Source organism: Notothenia rossii (assembly GCF_949606895.1).
Source record: "Notothenia rossii genome assembly, chromosome: 8".
NCBI classification, from domain to species: Eukaryota; Metazoa; Chordata; class Actinopteri; order Perciformes; family Nototheniidae; genus Notothenia; species Notothenia rossii.
Genome location: NC_136906.1, coordinates 8,972,295 through 8,988,156, shown reverse-complemented (window position 1 = coordinate 8,988,156; position 15,862 = coordinate 8,972,295). Strand labels below are relative to the sequence as shown.

At 40.1% G+C, this 15,862-nt stretch overlaps 3 protein-coding genes across 5 annotated transcripts; 2 read left to right on the top strand and 1 right to left on the bottom strand.

Moving 5' to 3' along the window:
* Positions 1-816: 816 nt before the first annotated feature.
* On the bottom strand, positions 817-15,412 carry LOC307017305 (uncharacterized protein). Of its 3 annotated transcripts, none has more exons than XM_079646861.1 (14): positions 15,316-15,402; positions 14,000-14,055; positions 12,688-12,926; positions 9,618-9,690; positions 9,358-9,489; positions 8,461-8,529; positions 6,511-6,548; positions 6,375-6,412; positions 6,232-6,287; positions 6,003-6,048; positions 2,649-2,728; positions 2,313-2,471; positions 2,031-2,218; positions 817-1,476 (listed from the first exon to the last, which is right to left on the bottom strand). In XM_079646861.1, exons 3-14 carry the CDS (start codon positions 12,912-12,914, stop codon positions 1,266-1,268), a joined length of 1,317 nt encoding a protein of 438 aa, XP_079502987.1. In that variant the 5' UTR covers positions 12,915-12,926; positions 14,000-14,055; positions 15,316-15,402; the 3' UTR covers positions 817-1,265. The 3 variants fall into 3 exon arrangements, with proteins under 3 accessions (XP_079502987.1, XP_079502988.1, XP_079502989.1); XM_079646862.1 differs by having other exon boundaries at positions 12,688-12,921; positions 15,316-15,394; XM_079646863.1 differs by lacking the exon at positions 12,688-12,926 and having other exon boundaries at positions 15,316-15,412.
* LOC307017309 (E3 SUMO-protein ligase ZBED1-like) lies at positions 3,239-5,593 on the top strand (the record flags this gene model as incomplete). Its single annotated transcript, XM_079646871.1, has 2 exons — positions 3,239-3,845; positions 3,990-5,593. 2 exons carry the CDS (start codon positions 3,239-3,241, stop codon positions 4,292-4,294), a joined length of 912 nt encoding a protein of 303 aa, XP_079502997.1. The 3' UTR covers positions 4,295-5,593.
* LOC307017310 (E3 SUMO-protein ligase ZBED1-like) lies at positions 4,364-5,593 on the top strand (the record flags this gene model as incomplete). Its single annotated transcript, XM_079646872.1, has 3 exons — positions 4,364-4,497; positions 4,683-4,869; positions 5,017-5,593. 3 exons carry the CDS (start codon positions 4,364-4,366, stop codon positions 5,488-5,490), a joined length of 795 nt encoding a protein of 264 aa, XP_079502998.1. The 3' UTR covers positions 5,491-5,593.
* Positions 15,413-15,862: the final 450 nt, after the last annotated feature.

The window sequence follows — 15,862 nt, the reverse complement described above, 5'->3', positions numbered from 1 at the left end:
TTCTCACTGTGAGCTAGAACACTTCATCAAAATAACACCTGTTATCCTGGCCCCAAAATTGTGGAATTGTTGGCAGCAGGAAGTCTACATAAATCTGTTGCAAACTGAAAACCCACTTGGTTTGCTTGTATCTTGGCGATTAAAACCCAACTTAAAGAGTTTATGCCATTTGAACTTAATACACCACCACTTGCATTGGTTTGGCTTATCTTAAGCGAATATATCTGCATTTTTCTTGTTGTTCCAAGTTTATATCTTTATGGTTTATTGCGCTATGACTAAGTAGCTATGGATAAAAACACCAGTTAAATGTAAAGTAACGTAATTGGCATCTGCCCCAATATCTTTGTGTTGCTTATGTTCAGCCTACATTAAACACTGGTCCTACGGGTTAACGAGAGGGTTTTTCCAACTCTTGTCAATTTATCAGTGGTCCCCCTCCTTATTTATCTGTACAAAAATGCCCTTGCCATTTGCTCTGACGGTCTCTTCTATCATAGCTATCCAGAGGAAAATCAACCAATTGTTATTTCCCCCGTCTGAAACCCAATTGGTCAGATGCATCTCTGCTTGTCTGGCTGATATCTGTCAGCGGACGTCTACACGCCACTTAAAGCTCAACCTAAACAAGACCGAACTGCTTTTCCTTCCAGACAAAGGACTCTATTGCTTTTCTGAGTCGTAATGGTTTATTGCACTTATTGTAAGACACATCAGCTAAAACACGTTTAATTTAATGTAATACATGGCTTCACTTTGACCTGCTGGCGAATATTCAGAACTAGTTCATATGTTATATGAAGACACATACAAGTGTTACAAATGTATACTTTTTAATTCAACAAGGGACCATTCAGAACATACAATAAAACATTTACAACTTTAGTAACTCAATGAGAAATAAAAGCTTTTTACATTATAAAAATATTGATCAATTGATCCAAAATATTCCAGCATAAATTGCCAGAAAAGGTGTACCAATTAATACTGCTTCCATCAGTTATGCGAAAATTGTTGAAGGACAGTAGGAGTCTCTATATACATTGGGTGCAATTCTATTCTATTTGATATGCCTTAAATAATAATAAAAAACCTTAATGATTGCTTTAAGGCACAACAACAAAAATGATCTGTATCCTTTCGATGCTCTTTATTTAATTACATGTATAAGGTATATATGTGTGTATGGGTGTATAAGATCGTTCATGTAGAAAATCATTTTTGAAGTAGCTGTTTGTTGTCTTTCTACAACAAACAGTAATATCCTACTCGGGTATGGTTGCATTTACAACGTCGCTATAAGGTCCGTACCGGCCAAACTTGTCTTTCCCAATCACAGCGACACACATCTTGTGGCCGGGCTTGTACTTGCTGATCATCGCACACATGGGTAGTGGGCCGGCTGCAATCTCACCAAGGGTTGCCCAACATGGAAAGACGCCGCTGCCTTTAACCTTCTCCATAGTCATGAAGAGGCTGCATCAGGGACAGAGAGACAAAATAAAAATGGGTAAGCTGAGACATTTTATAAGGAAAGCTGTAGTCACTGGCTGAAACATGCTTCCATCTGGTGGTCATATGTCGACATAAGCAGTATATTACTCAAGACAGATGTGTGAAAAGATGGTGTGTGATTGTAGAGCTATGATGGTAATCTGCTATGTCAAGTGTTGTCCGAATCAAGTACTCTGCTTGCCAAGAATAGCCATTTTAAATAGTTTAATGCCACAAGCTGATACAAGCTGATTCTAAAAGATGCAAAGGAAATTAACTGGCGTTTGCTATTTCAAAAAGGTGAATTCCTGCAGGATGCCCAATGAATCAGTAGAGATGATCTGCTCAGTACAAAAAATAAAGTTCTATGTAATTTACACAAGTTTTAATACTTGAAAAAAAAAAAAAAAAAAAAAAAAAAAAGAGGGATTTGGTTAGTAGAGATGTGTTGTGTTGTAACATGTAGTGGAAACACGGGATTAGGTAGCAGGCATGAAACCTTCCTCCATAATCCCTCATCCTGTGCTGTTTCTCACCCGTAACTATCCATGGGCGGGTCTTGGGGGTCTTTATCCTCCACGCTCCAGAGCACAGAGAGGCCGACGGGTTTCTTGATGAGAGCCACATTCACTATTGGTCTCCCGGGGAGGTTGTATGAAGCCACCTCTATGCTTAGGATGGAGGGGAAGGTTGTTGGGGGCAGAGGAGGATACGAGAGTTTGCCCTTCATTGTCAGAAAAGGCAGAAAGGCAGAAATGGTGAATTTGAGTAGCGAACAATCAAGTAAGTTGTTATTTTGTTGTGTGAGTGTGTAATACCTGCTCGGTGTTTGTTTGGTTGGGACTGCTCGGGTCGCTAGAAATATGTTCCACTTTCACCTCCACAGCCTTTTGTTCCAACGATTGCTTTGACTCCTCTACAGTGGGGGGGTTTTCCGTCTCATGATCCGGCTCTTTCTTAATAAATATTTGAATTCCCTACATTACATAACATACATTAGTGTGAATAATTAAAGACACAAAACATTAACAAAACATTTATTTTTAGGAAAGGAGATCTCATCTTTCCCTTGCTTGTGTAGATTGTTACTGATAGCATACAGTATTTATGCCTAATAATTTGGAAAGGATAAATCAAATAATGAAGCATCTTACTTTGCAGTCAGAAGAGCCGTTAGGAGTAGGAACCGGAGGAGGCAGCTTCTCTGTTAAATCTGCTATGACAGCCTTCAAAGCTTAACACGGATTATTTGCAGTGACAAGTAACAGAAGGGACAGGAGAGAGTAGAAAAAAAAGGGTGTGGTTATTAGTTCATGTAGGCGGTCACTCATATTATTTAATCTGGTTCATTATAGCAGCTTATCTCGTCAGTCTTTTCTCCATGCATGGAAAATAATATCATTAGAAGCTACATTAGTTTAAAATTGAGCTATTCCAACATCTGCATGCATACGTATATATATATTAGTGGTGGGCCGTTATCGGCGTTAACGTGCTGCGTTAACGTGAGACTCTTGTCGGCGATAAAAAAAAATATCGCCGTTAATCTATTCTCAAAGTTGGGTTGGAAGCTGGGTCTATACTACGCAAGCGATGATGACTTTCACCTTGATAATTTAGCGCGGATGTATACCTAGCCGAATTGCACTGTAGGGGGCGAGATCGAGTCTTTGACCTGTGTTTCTTCTACTGTCTATGGATCTGACCCCGGTCAAATCAGCCACATTAAACGTGACATGCTAACATGGATACAGCAGGAATGAAGCCGCGGGGTTTGCTTCAGGGGACATTTATTTTTAAGAAGCTTCCCGATGGAAACCTCGACAAAAATAAGGTTGTTTGCACCTTGTGCAATGCGGAATTAGTTTACTGTAGGAGTTCATCCAGTCTCAAGTACCACCTAAACGCAAAGCATCCCTTAGCTAATGCGGAAGATGCCGGGCCGAGCACTGATGTAGCGCGGGGGAAGACTCGTCGTCAAACAACTATGTTTGAGTGCAACCGAGGCAAGCCCGTCAGCACAGCTCTATCAGCCAAGCTAACTAGTCTCCTCGCTCAGTGGATTGCCACCAGCTGCAGGCCCATTAGCGTGGTTGAAGATGACGGGCTCGAGCTTGTTCTCCAGGCGGCCACAGGTGACCCATCTTACAAACTACCTGCGAGGCGAACTATCATGAGGAGAATACATGACCAGCACGCAGAAGAGAAAGCTACGAAAGTTGAGAAGATGGTAGAGGCGAGGTCTGTAGCACTGACTGGGGACCATTGGACGTCCGTTAACAACGACAACTACCTCGGCGTTACAGTACACCTCATCGATGCTAGCTGGGAACTTCACTCCTTCGCTTTAGGTATGCTACGTTATGTCATTTTAAATTACATAATTTAATTTTGTAGCCTTTTAATTACCACCACGTTATGTTTGCTTCTTGATAATTGCTAGTTGTTTACTACTAGTAGTGAAATTATTCTAATTTACTTTGTCTGTCCGTTAGGTGTGATGAAAACAGAGGAGCGTCACTTTGCAGAAGCGTGTGCAAGGCAGTTCCTCGACGTCGCTAATCAGTGGGGGATAACTGACAAAATAAGCACTATTGGAACAGATAGCGCTCCTAATATGGTGGCAGCAGGGAGGATACTTCCATTCGAGCACTTGCCCTGTGTTGCGCATGTTGTACAGAGAGCTATTGTAATGTCACTTCGGGAAGGTGGTTTTGATGGTGCACTGGCCAAGTGCCGTAAAGTGGTCGGACATTTCAAACACAGTCCGGCCAACTCAGACGAGCTAAATGTCCAATAATCCTCCCTTGGACAAGTTAAGGAGTCACTCGTGCAAGATGTTCCAACACGTTGGAATTCCACTCTTGAGATGATAAAGCGCGTGAGGCGCAACAGAGACGCACTGCACACAACGCTGTCGCTGCAGAAGCACAACCTGGCCCTCCCAACAAATGCGGATTATGAGAAGTTGGCAAAGCTAGAGAAACTGCTGGAGCCATGCAGGTATGGTCTACAAAGATAGTGTGTTCATGAATTGGCATACAAGTTTTTAAATGTCACTTTGTATGTAAGAAACACCTGCCCTTAAATGTGTAATCTGAGTTAAATTAATCTGTCACTAATAATTTGTTGCTGTGTCTGTCTGTCTGTCTGTCTGTCTGTCTGTCTGTCTGTCTGTCTGTCTGTAGGTACATCACTGAGCTCCTTGGTGGAGATAAGTATGTATCCTGCTCTGTGGTTCTACCTGCCCTGTGCCACCTCCAGCATGCGATGAACATCTCAGATGATGATCCTGCCTATATTGTGCGATTCAAGGCTGCCTTCATCAAGGACCTCAACCAGCGGAGGGAGAAAATAAACCTGGAATGGCTTAAGGTATGTCAGAGTGACCAGAAGATAACTACATTGTATGACCATAATAGACTGTAAAGCCAGATGAATAAGTCATGAAGAAATATGGAGGTTGGATTTGGAAAGTGACATTTTCATCAATCAATAATTATTATTTTTTATTCATCAAAGGTGGCGACTGCTCTAGATCCACGATTTAAGGACCTCAAGTGCTTGCCCAGAGCAGAGAGGGAGCCAGTGTGGGCAAAGCTAAGTGCGTTGATGAAGGGAGAAGAACCTGCTCTGCAGCCACTCAGGGAGGAGAACCCTGAGCCACCCAAGAAGAAAACAGCCCTGCTACTGATGGGAACCGAGTCAGAATCAGATGAGGAGACACCAGAAGATAGTACAGTGGAGAGGTACAAGGTAGAGCCCAGTGCCAGTCTAGATCAGTGTCCACTGAAGTGGTGGTCGGAGCACACTGCTGTCTATGGTAAGATGGCCCAAATTGCCCGTAAATACTTGGGGACTCCTGCCACAACTGTCCCATGCGAGAGACTTTTTTCTTTAGCAGGCCATATTGTGCAGAAGAGGAGAGCTTGTTTGTCACCAGAAAATGTGAACAAACTGGTCTGCCTGAGTGACTGGTGGAAGAAGGAGAAATAGAGCTTTGACTGACACAAAGCTACTGACTGTAAACAGTTCATTACAACCTGTTATATAGGCCTACTGTTCAACTAAAAATAAACAGTTAATAAACACAAGTACATCTCATTGTCATTGATTTATTTTCATCACCAATTATCATAGAACAGCTTTCTCAAGCAGTTTGTGATGCATTTTGGAAACTGGAGATGAGCCCCTGGTCTAATGCACCACCTGGCTTGAGAAACCCGTTCTCAAAGACTTACTTTTAGTCATTATTTGGGTAGCACACATATTCTGAATGCCTTCGGCAGAATTCAAATGAGCCATTTTAATCTAGATTAATCTAGATTAATTCCAAGAATACAGTGAGATTAATCTAGATAGAAAAAATTAATCTATGCCCACCACTAATATATATATATATATATATATATATATATATATATATATATATATATATATATATATATACGTATGCATGCAGATGTTGGATGATGTTGTATAAAAATATATAAATCAAAAGCTCTTACATTCATTGTCTTCTTGCATCTTTGTCAACGCTCTTTTTGAGAATGTCTGGACAGAGAGAAAGGTAAACCGCGATATTAGAATATTTGAGCATAAACCCCTCATCTTTTCAATGAATGAGCAAACTACAATTAACTGTGTGAAAATCAAGTTTTCTCCTTAACAAACAAGGAGACATTTTAACATTTGTATTTAACAAATTATTCCAAGAGAAATGAACTGCATATTTACCATCATATTTAAGAACTCCACTTTCTTTTCCATGCTCTCATTACCGCTTTTCACAACTGAAAATGTAAATTGCATTCAACGAATACTCAACAATCCACAAAGGCAAATATTTATAAAAGCAGGCTTGATGGCTGAGATCTTACCAGCTGGGATTTTCCTCTTGTCTTTCGCAGAGTGTGCCCTGCAGGGGGGAACAAAACATCAAACATGTCTCAAAATACAAACCAAGCAAAAGTACACAGGCTCACATGAGAGTTTTTACCACTGGGTCATACATACCTTTGAATCTTGACGTCATCCAGAGATGGCTGTGGGTTCTGAAAGGCAATCAATAGTTTGGATCTCGTGAGGCAGTCTTTACTGTTTACATTTCAAACTGGATATAATAATCAATGTGTGAGTGTGAGTGTGAGTGTGTGTGTGTGTGTGTGTGTGTGTGTGTGTGTGTGTGTGTGTGTGTGTGTGTGTACCAACACAGAGCACTGCGGCTGAGCAAAGATAAGGCAGTGAGTGAGTGTGTGGATTGGTCCAGAGTGTCGTCAACCTGCCACGGAAGTAATAAATGGAAAAAGAAAAATGTCCAACGAGGCGTTCTGAGGCAGCATAGACAGGTCTTTTCGTGTTAGAGTTGTACTCGCTACAGGGTGCACTTTGAGGCATTGTGACTTTGCAGACCGTTTACATGCAGAAAAAGCTACATAACACACCAGTGTTAATTTTGGCAGCTGTTTTTGATTTAGTCTTAAGACGAAAATTGTTATTAGTTTTAGTCACATTTTAGTAGGGATGCACCGAATATTCAGCCACCGAAAATTATCGGCCGAAAATGGTTAAAAAGGCCCTTTCGGCTTTCGGCCTTTGCAGTTACACCCTCTCGAGAAATGTCAGCTGAACACGTTTTACAAATCGCAATCCACGCCTCTCTCTCTGATAGTTTGAAATATCTCCAAGCGGCAGACATGTTGGCTGTGAGACAGCCTGGCATGGTCGCGCGCCGTGTTTGTCGCCGCGTTTTGATTACGTCATCACAACAACACGTTAGGTTACCAAATGTATAGGTGCATTTGTTGTTGTTGAAGGCCTGGCTGTTACAGTCTTTATTTACACTACTTTGTTGTAGGCCTACTGGGCTAGATGTTTATTTTAAAGCACCTTGGCTTTGTTCTGAATGCACTTTGTTGTAGTTATCCTACAGAGAAAAGAAAATGCACTTGGAATGAATGTACTGTATGCATTCAAGAGTCCTGAATAAATGTTTTATGGACCCATAATAGTGATGTTAAGTTAAGTTAAGTTAAGTTAAGTTAAGTTAAGTTAAGTTAAGTTAAGTTAAGTTAAGTTAAGTTAAGTTAAGTTAAGTTAAGTTAAGTTTTGCCATAATCATGTCTTTTTCCATAATCAGGTAGCAGAACAACATTGGTAAAAAATGAATACATTATATATATATATATATATATATATATATTTATATTAATCATTTTCGACCTTTCGGCATTCGGCCAACTGTTTCCTATTTTCGGTATCGGTTTCGGCCAAGAATTTCCCATTCGGTGCACCCCTACATTTTAGTCATTCCTATCCTTCGTAGTTTTAGTCTAGTTTTATTCGACGAAAACTCAAAACGTTTTAGTCAACTTTCCGTCGATGAAAAATTAAATTTTAGTCAACTTTTAGTCAAAATGTGTCTCTATACTCTCTGAACGCTCCGTCCCCGGCAGATCTCTGTGTCCGCTGCAGCATGTCTGTTAGGCCCCGCCCCCCGCACACAGAGAGACACAGGGAGATCGCTCTTCTGGAGTGAAGAGAGCAGAAATAATGATATTGCAAGTTAGAAACGTAAGATGCATTTTGACAGACAAGATGGACACTGGGGGGAAAATATGCTGCTTTTTGAATGTCCGATAGTGCACCATTAACCCCTTAGTCCCGTCTCGCCTCGTCAACGAAAACTAAATATACATTTCGTCATAGTTTTCGTTATCGAGAATCTATTATTAGCTTGTCATCGTCTCGTCTTAGTCATGTAAAAAAGGTCGTTGACGAACATTTTTCGTGATAGTTTTCGTTGACGAAATTAACACTGTAACACACAAGGGGACAAAAAAGCATATGATGGGAATTTTAAAAAGATAGAACTGCGTGAGACCAGTGTGTGTGTGTGTGTGTGTGTGTGTGTGTGTGTGTGTGTGTGTGTGTGTGTGTGTGTGTGTGTGTGTGTGTGCATCAAACCTCTTTCTTTGTCTTCGTCATGGAGGCGATAGCTGCTTCCGATCTCTTGGTTACTTTGTTCATCCGCTCCTTAGGAAGAGAGAAACATTTTTCTGGTTTAAGATATACTTTATAACCAGTTAGGCTTTGAGACATATGCAGAATATATCCAAGTTTGGTTCAAAGACGTGGCAGAAAAACAAATAAAATTCACAAAAAGGTGATTTTATGATGCTGAGTGTAGCGTGTGTACGGTTAAAGTGGATCCAATCTAATGGGTACAAATTAGGAAGAACAACGGGTTAAGCTAGAAAGAAGAAGAAAGAAAGCTTAAAAGATTTACTTTACACACACTCCGCCTACCCTGCCTGAAACGCCTCCATGGACTCCTTTGTTTACTTCAATAACATAGTGACATTTCTATGTAACACTCGCGCTTGTTACAAGCCCCCAATAGAAGGGCTTGTAACAGCCTTCTATTGGCTAGCTCTCCAACACATTGTAAGTGATACTATAGAGTGTTTCCCACATCATTTAATTATATTTGTGGGGGCACCGCACCAGAAAGAAAAAAGATTATTATTTTTGATGAGATCCATTTGTGGCGGACGATATTTATTTGTGGCGTCCTGACACAAATAAATCCATGTATGGGAAACACTGCGATATAAGGGGCGGGGCATCTCCAAGGAATTGACCAATCACAACAGAGCTAGCCGGCTAACCAATCAGAGCAGCCTGGACTCTCATTTCAGACAGAGGGTGAGAAACGGTGCAGCAGCACAGGCAGTATGGGAAAGGCATATTAATACAGAGAGAGGCACAAAATACAAATATGAAGCTGAAAAGGACCATAAGAAGGCCCCTTTAAGATAACAAAAACAAAGTAAAGCACGCTGAATCACTGCTTTCACCAACCTCCAGTTTTTGGATGGAGCTTTTGTAGTTCATCGATTCATCCACTTCTTGAATCTTCCCTATCAACCCCAGCAGCTTATTTTCTTTCTTTTTCAGTGCAGTTTGAACCTCCTGCTCGATCAGCGTCTGCACCTAAATCATAAAAGAAAGAAACTCAGAAACTGAAGGTTGATATTATTATGATGCACTGTAATCAATTGCAAATGTTATCATGCATTTTGTTGTAAAACATTTAATAATCTCAAAATAATGTCTCTTACTCCAGATTGGGATATCTTGATCTTTTTACCACTGGGTCCAGAGGAATCTGAATCGGATGGTAACCTCTTCATTCTTCACACACACACACACACACACACACACACACACACACACACACACACACACACACACACACACACACACACACACACACACACACACACACACACACACACACACACACACACACACACACACACACACACACACACACACACACACACACACACACACACACACACACACACACACACACACACACACACACACACACACACACACACACACACACACACACACACACACTTTAGTTGACATCCATCTTAAAGAATTTCTGTAATATCTGGCAACATAAATGATTAACCTGTCCCACCATGTGTCTCTTTGCTCTAGGAACACCTCTAAGATTGTATTCATATTCTGTACAAACTGTAAAGTCCAATATCACAAATGTAACAGCTGTGATATTGGGCTATATAAATAAACATTGATTGATTGAGTGAAGATGAGCCTTTCAAACCCTAATGACAGTGTTTAGAATTTGGATACGGATGAGGCCTATCTGGGGTCAAACATTCAGAAAAACACAATGTATAGAAGTAAAATGCCCCATCTTACATATATTACACACTGTCATTTGCAGAAATGGGATAAAATGCACTGGAAAATAGGAAAACTACTTCTACTATTTATTCCCTAAACATGCCATTGTAGCAGACTCCAAATACATTTATCACCATTGTCTGTTGTTAAACACGAGCAACTCACTAATGTGTCTTTTTCTGTGATGGTTACTGTTAGTGCAATTAATGGCTCACCAACTTTAAATGTTTACACAGCGAGATCAATAAAACACAACACATAGATATGGTTGAGATTCATTATTATTCAGTTGCGCAACAACAAATAATAGAGTATATCACCTTGCTTCAACAGCAACCAATCGCGGAAATGCCCCCACGAGTACAAGTTTCCACCCAGCATATAAAGCAGCTCTAATGAACGCACAGTCATTTTCCTAACACACGAACATAGATTAGTTGATATGTTGGAGATGTGGAAAGGTCACTATCTCATGACCTCTTTAGGAGTAATTAATACCCTCTCAGGATATGAATTATCCAATTCTCAAGACTTAACTGGATTATCCAAAACAGGGCCTCCTTGACCTTCCGCTCAGCCTAGGTAATTGTGGAAGAGACGATGGGTTCTCTCTGACCTGTTTTACCTTAAAGAGCCTGTGACACGAGTTTCCCCCATCATCCAAACCCATCAATGAGAGTAAATATTGTCCCCTTAAAAACCGTTACTGAACTGATTTTGGATATTTGTACTTTGATAACCATTAATCTGCCCTTCAACGTTGACCATTTTCTGGATCTTCTCGGGGATTCTTCAAGTCCCGCCAAATTATGTATGACGTCATTGCGGGCACAGCGCTCCAGCTGCACCGTTCAGGATCACAGCATCTGCATGTAAACGCACGATGGCGCACACAGCAGCAAGCGATGACAGTTTAATTTTGAACGTGTCTGAGAGCTCATATGAGGCTGAAGGATCGGTTTATGTTGTATCTGTTAGAAGTTTAGGAATTAGGTGCGTCAATATGGGCGATTATACGGTCATGTAGCCAGTGGTGGACTGGAACTAAAAATCAGCCAGGGACTCTCGACCGGCCCACTTCGGTACCGGCCCATCCGGATTCGTCCCGATGGCCAGTCCGCCACTGCACCCAGCCCAGCCCACGTAAACTGTCAACAGGGGGAGCCTTGCTGCGGGGAAACAGTGGACCTAGTGTCCCGATCGGAGTGGGAATAATAATAATAATAATAATAATAATAATAATCATAATCCGTGCATTTTATCCATTAATTTCCCCAACATTGTGGTAAAAAAAAAACACACGTTTAATCCATGTTGGTGTACTACAACTACAAAAAGCATCGGTTTGTTTTTTCATCAGGAAATGCAGACCGGCTCAAACAAACAATTTGTAATCATCATCCTCACGATCATTTAATGTATCATATGTTCGCCGAATTGACATGAAAGCACTAATAAATGTAGTTTCATCCACTTGAGTTTACAACTACAAAAAGAATCGATTTGTTTTTATATCACATCCGAGGGGAGGAAATTCAGCAGCTCTCACTACCGATTTGTAATCCTAATTTAATCATCATCTTCACCACGATCATTTATGTTTATGTTCGCCGAATTGACATGAAAGCATTGACAAATATGAATATACTGTAGTCAACTTCATTAAAACGTTATTAACGTGCCTAAACTCAGTAATTCACCATTTCTACGCATGACAACACACTTTGTCCGTGTTTGGCTCGCCGCACAGTGAAGCGTTCCCGCATTGACGTCACTTCCGGCTTCCCCCAAAACTTCAAAATGAGTCGAAGGAATTTCCCCGAGATGTTCGAAATTATTGATATTTATCGCAACGGTATCGCACCTTCTTTTTTAAGATGACGGTTCGAGATGACTAGTAGCCCAATATTTCATTGCACAGCAGTTGTTGGGAGGCTGTCACAGGCTCTTTAATGAATAAGCGAGAAATACGCTGCTTAAGGAATCTGTCATAACAGTTACCTTCACACAGAGACAGCAAAAGCTAAACAAATCACATTTTATTTATATAGCACATTTTTAAACAAATGTTGGTCGAGCCAAAGTGCTGTACATATAATAAAAATACCCTACAGCAAATACAACAGCAGTTTGTGCAGAATATCAGTATGACAAAAACGACACCCTCTGTCCTTAGACCCTCACACCGTACAAGGAAACACTTCCAGAGATAACCCACAGTTTAAAGGGAAAGATAGGAGAAACCTCGGGGAGAGCCACAGAGGAGGGATCCCTCTCCCAGGACAGACAGACGTGCAATAGATGCCGTGTGTAAATCGAAGATACAGTGTTAGTGTTTTCCTATGGCAACATTAAGCAGATACTTGACAAACCAAACGGCTGTATGAACGTAGATTAAAAAACTGGCAAGAGAAAAATATTTATGAAGCTGTTCTGCAAACAGAATGCTGTTGAGGGTTAACTCACTTATCGAGTAGAGTAAGAGCCAACTCTGCATCACTTTGTAATCCTTTTGCGGCCTTCACTTCACGCCACTTTTCAAACGCTGATCCAATGTTCACTCGAGCATCTCCCGCTAGCTCAGTTTGCTTTGGAGAACACGGGCTAGGACTCTTTCGTTTGGGGGAAGGTTTAAACGTCTTCTGATCTGCTCTTGAGCGTGTGCGAAGAGTTCGATCTCGGGCATCTGCCATTATGTAACTATACTAAAGAGAGGGAAAGGACACTGTCATCAGTCCATCACCTGGCATTAACAACAGCCACTGTTAGATCTGTTTCTGTTGTCAGACATTATTGGATTAGTTTCAGCTACATCTCTATACTGCAAGAAAACTACTTTTTAGATATCTGTAACAAAATAACCTGGTAAAGAACATTACAATGGAAATCCATGGTTTTAGAGAAGGGATTCATTATGTTATTTTAGTTTTACAGAATGTTAGTAACTGCCAAATATAACAAACTTTTACAAACTGTGTTGGAGAAAATACTGAATGTACTCTTTAAAGGTAACAAAGGCCAAACTGTAACGGTACGTCCACACAGAAGCGAAAAAAAATAAAGAACGTTAGGAATATAGAAAATGAACTGCGGTATGTCACTCCCAGCTTGCACACGGTTTGATTGGCTAGCGCTTGTACTGTCAGATTTGCATAAACGGGATTTGATTGGCTGACGCTTCCACCTCAGCTTCAAAAGTTGAACATTGCTCAACTTTTGAATCCTGAGATGCCTGGAAAGCTCCGCCTTTTTTCCCCCCAATGCAGTTCGGCGAAAAGTGAGGCAAAGGGACGTCACCCCTTTCAAAGTGAATGGGCAGAAGCATTGGAAGCTTTTTTTAAAGCTGCTGTGTAGACGGGCCGTAACAGTGTATATGACAAGATGTATGATTACCTAGAAGAGTGTCAGGACACATTGTTTTAGGCACCTGATAGCTATGTGTTAACATGATGATTCAGCCTCTTGGGAGATAGACATATGACATGCATGATTATTTCTGACGTGGGCCTCAACTCATTTGAACTAAACATTGTTTACTGCTTTGAACCGGTATTCCTCCATCTTGTGACTGTGATACACCCTCTCTTGTATATAAGCATGTGAAGTGGATGCTGTATGTGATAACTACTTCCATTCTTGCAAGGATAATAAATACATTCATCCTGTTTTAAAACTCAAGCCAGTTTTTCCACGGTTATGGCCATGTACACAACACACAACACGGCTAGCTTCAATAGTCCATAGTGTGATTTCTTGCGATATTGGTTATTTGTCTCACCTTTCAGTCTGTGTAGTAGTTAAGTCCTTAACTTATTTGCAATGTTGCAAGGAATTCTGTAAACACAACACAAACACAGAAAATAGTACACATACAGAGCAATTTATCAATGCCAATTTCACATTTCTGCATGTGTCCAATGGCTGCATCTACCTACTTTATGACAACATCTTTCCATTAAGGAGTTGCCATAATCGGATTAATGTTTATATTTGAAGTCAACTCTGGTGTCAAACATACATGATGACACTTCAAAAAGCAAACTTGGATCTCAGTCTGACTACAGACTATAATAGATTTAATTAAATCAGTGTGTAATTTAAGTTTAACTGAAATATTTAGGATAAACCCCTTGAGATAAAACATCTCGTTTTCAAGGGGGACTTCAAATGTAGCACCAACAGCAGCAACAAACAAAATCAAGTCCCATACAAGCTGCAGACAAGACGACTACAAACACAACACAACAATTGGAGATTACACATTTGAACATAACAACTATAAGACCACAGAGAGGCCATGAACCAATGCATTATACATTGTGTTACCCTTGTTTATGTAAAATATATATTCTTCAGTCATCCAACATAAATCATAAACTGATTTGCTCAATTGGATACCCTCCATTTTTAAGTCTTGTTTTTAATGCAGCAATAAGCTGGTTACACTTACATGTTCTTTATATAGAGTTGATGCAAAATAAAACATGTTACATCATCATCATCATTATTATATAAACTTGCATTAATAATAAATACAATAGAGCTGCAATCTGAATTTTGTTATTACGTTTTATAGTAAATTGTCATTCAGATTAATTAATACTTCTGTTTCTTTTGAGAAATGGGGGCATACTGAAGTGCCTCGTCAGTTCCTCCATGTTTTACAATGGCACGGGCGAAAATACCAGGTAGGGAACTATATAAAAGTATGAAAGTGAAGACAATCTAAATCGGTGCTGCATACGGGTCCACCGAACCAATCAACGCACACGTGTTAAGATAACCAGTCTTATTTTTACAGGTTTAATGTCTCGTAGCAGCCTTTCCTTCTCATTCGCCCGAGTCGCCTGATGATCCAAGCGCTCTTTCCTTTTCTTTTCGTACATCCATAGCTATGTTGGAGAGCCTCGTGAAGCTCACAATAGTTTTAGTGTTAGCAACCGTTAGCCGAAGCTTCTATTACATATTCCTTTGTCTAGCAACGAGCTGGTAAACAAGTAACAAGTAAGCTGTATAACGTTAGCTCACAAGACTCTCTACTACACATATCGAACGATTTAAATGATGATTTAGTGGTAATTTGTTTGTACATACCTGATTTTATGTTTAATGGTTTCCTGTTTGAGATGATTCGTTCTTCTTCTTCTCTCGTTTTTCTTCTTCTTCTTCTCTCATTTTTGGGGGATTGCAAATAACTTAAATGGTGCATACCGCCACCTACTGGACATGAGTATGAATCATCATATCATCCCAACTCTTTAACCTATGATCTAATAAAAACAAATAAATAAATCAACAAAAAAACACGAAATAAATAAAACAAAAATAAGAAATCTATGGTATTTCCTGACCTAATGTTAAATTATTTTTCCTGTCCCAGTTTCACTCAAGAAGGTAAACAGTGCCTTTCTGGTAGCTCTTACTCTATGGAGCTATTCCAGGTTATATGTTTTGATCATTCAAAAAAATACAATTTATTTGAAAAATACAATGATGTATTCAAAATAAAAATATATATAGTATTTTAAATCATTTTTCAGGTTGAATATTATTTTTGATTCAGTAAACACAGTCGATATGAGATTATTTTCTTATGTGATTGTTACGTGCTCCCCTCCTCCATAATCTTCCCCATGGCTCC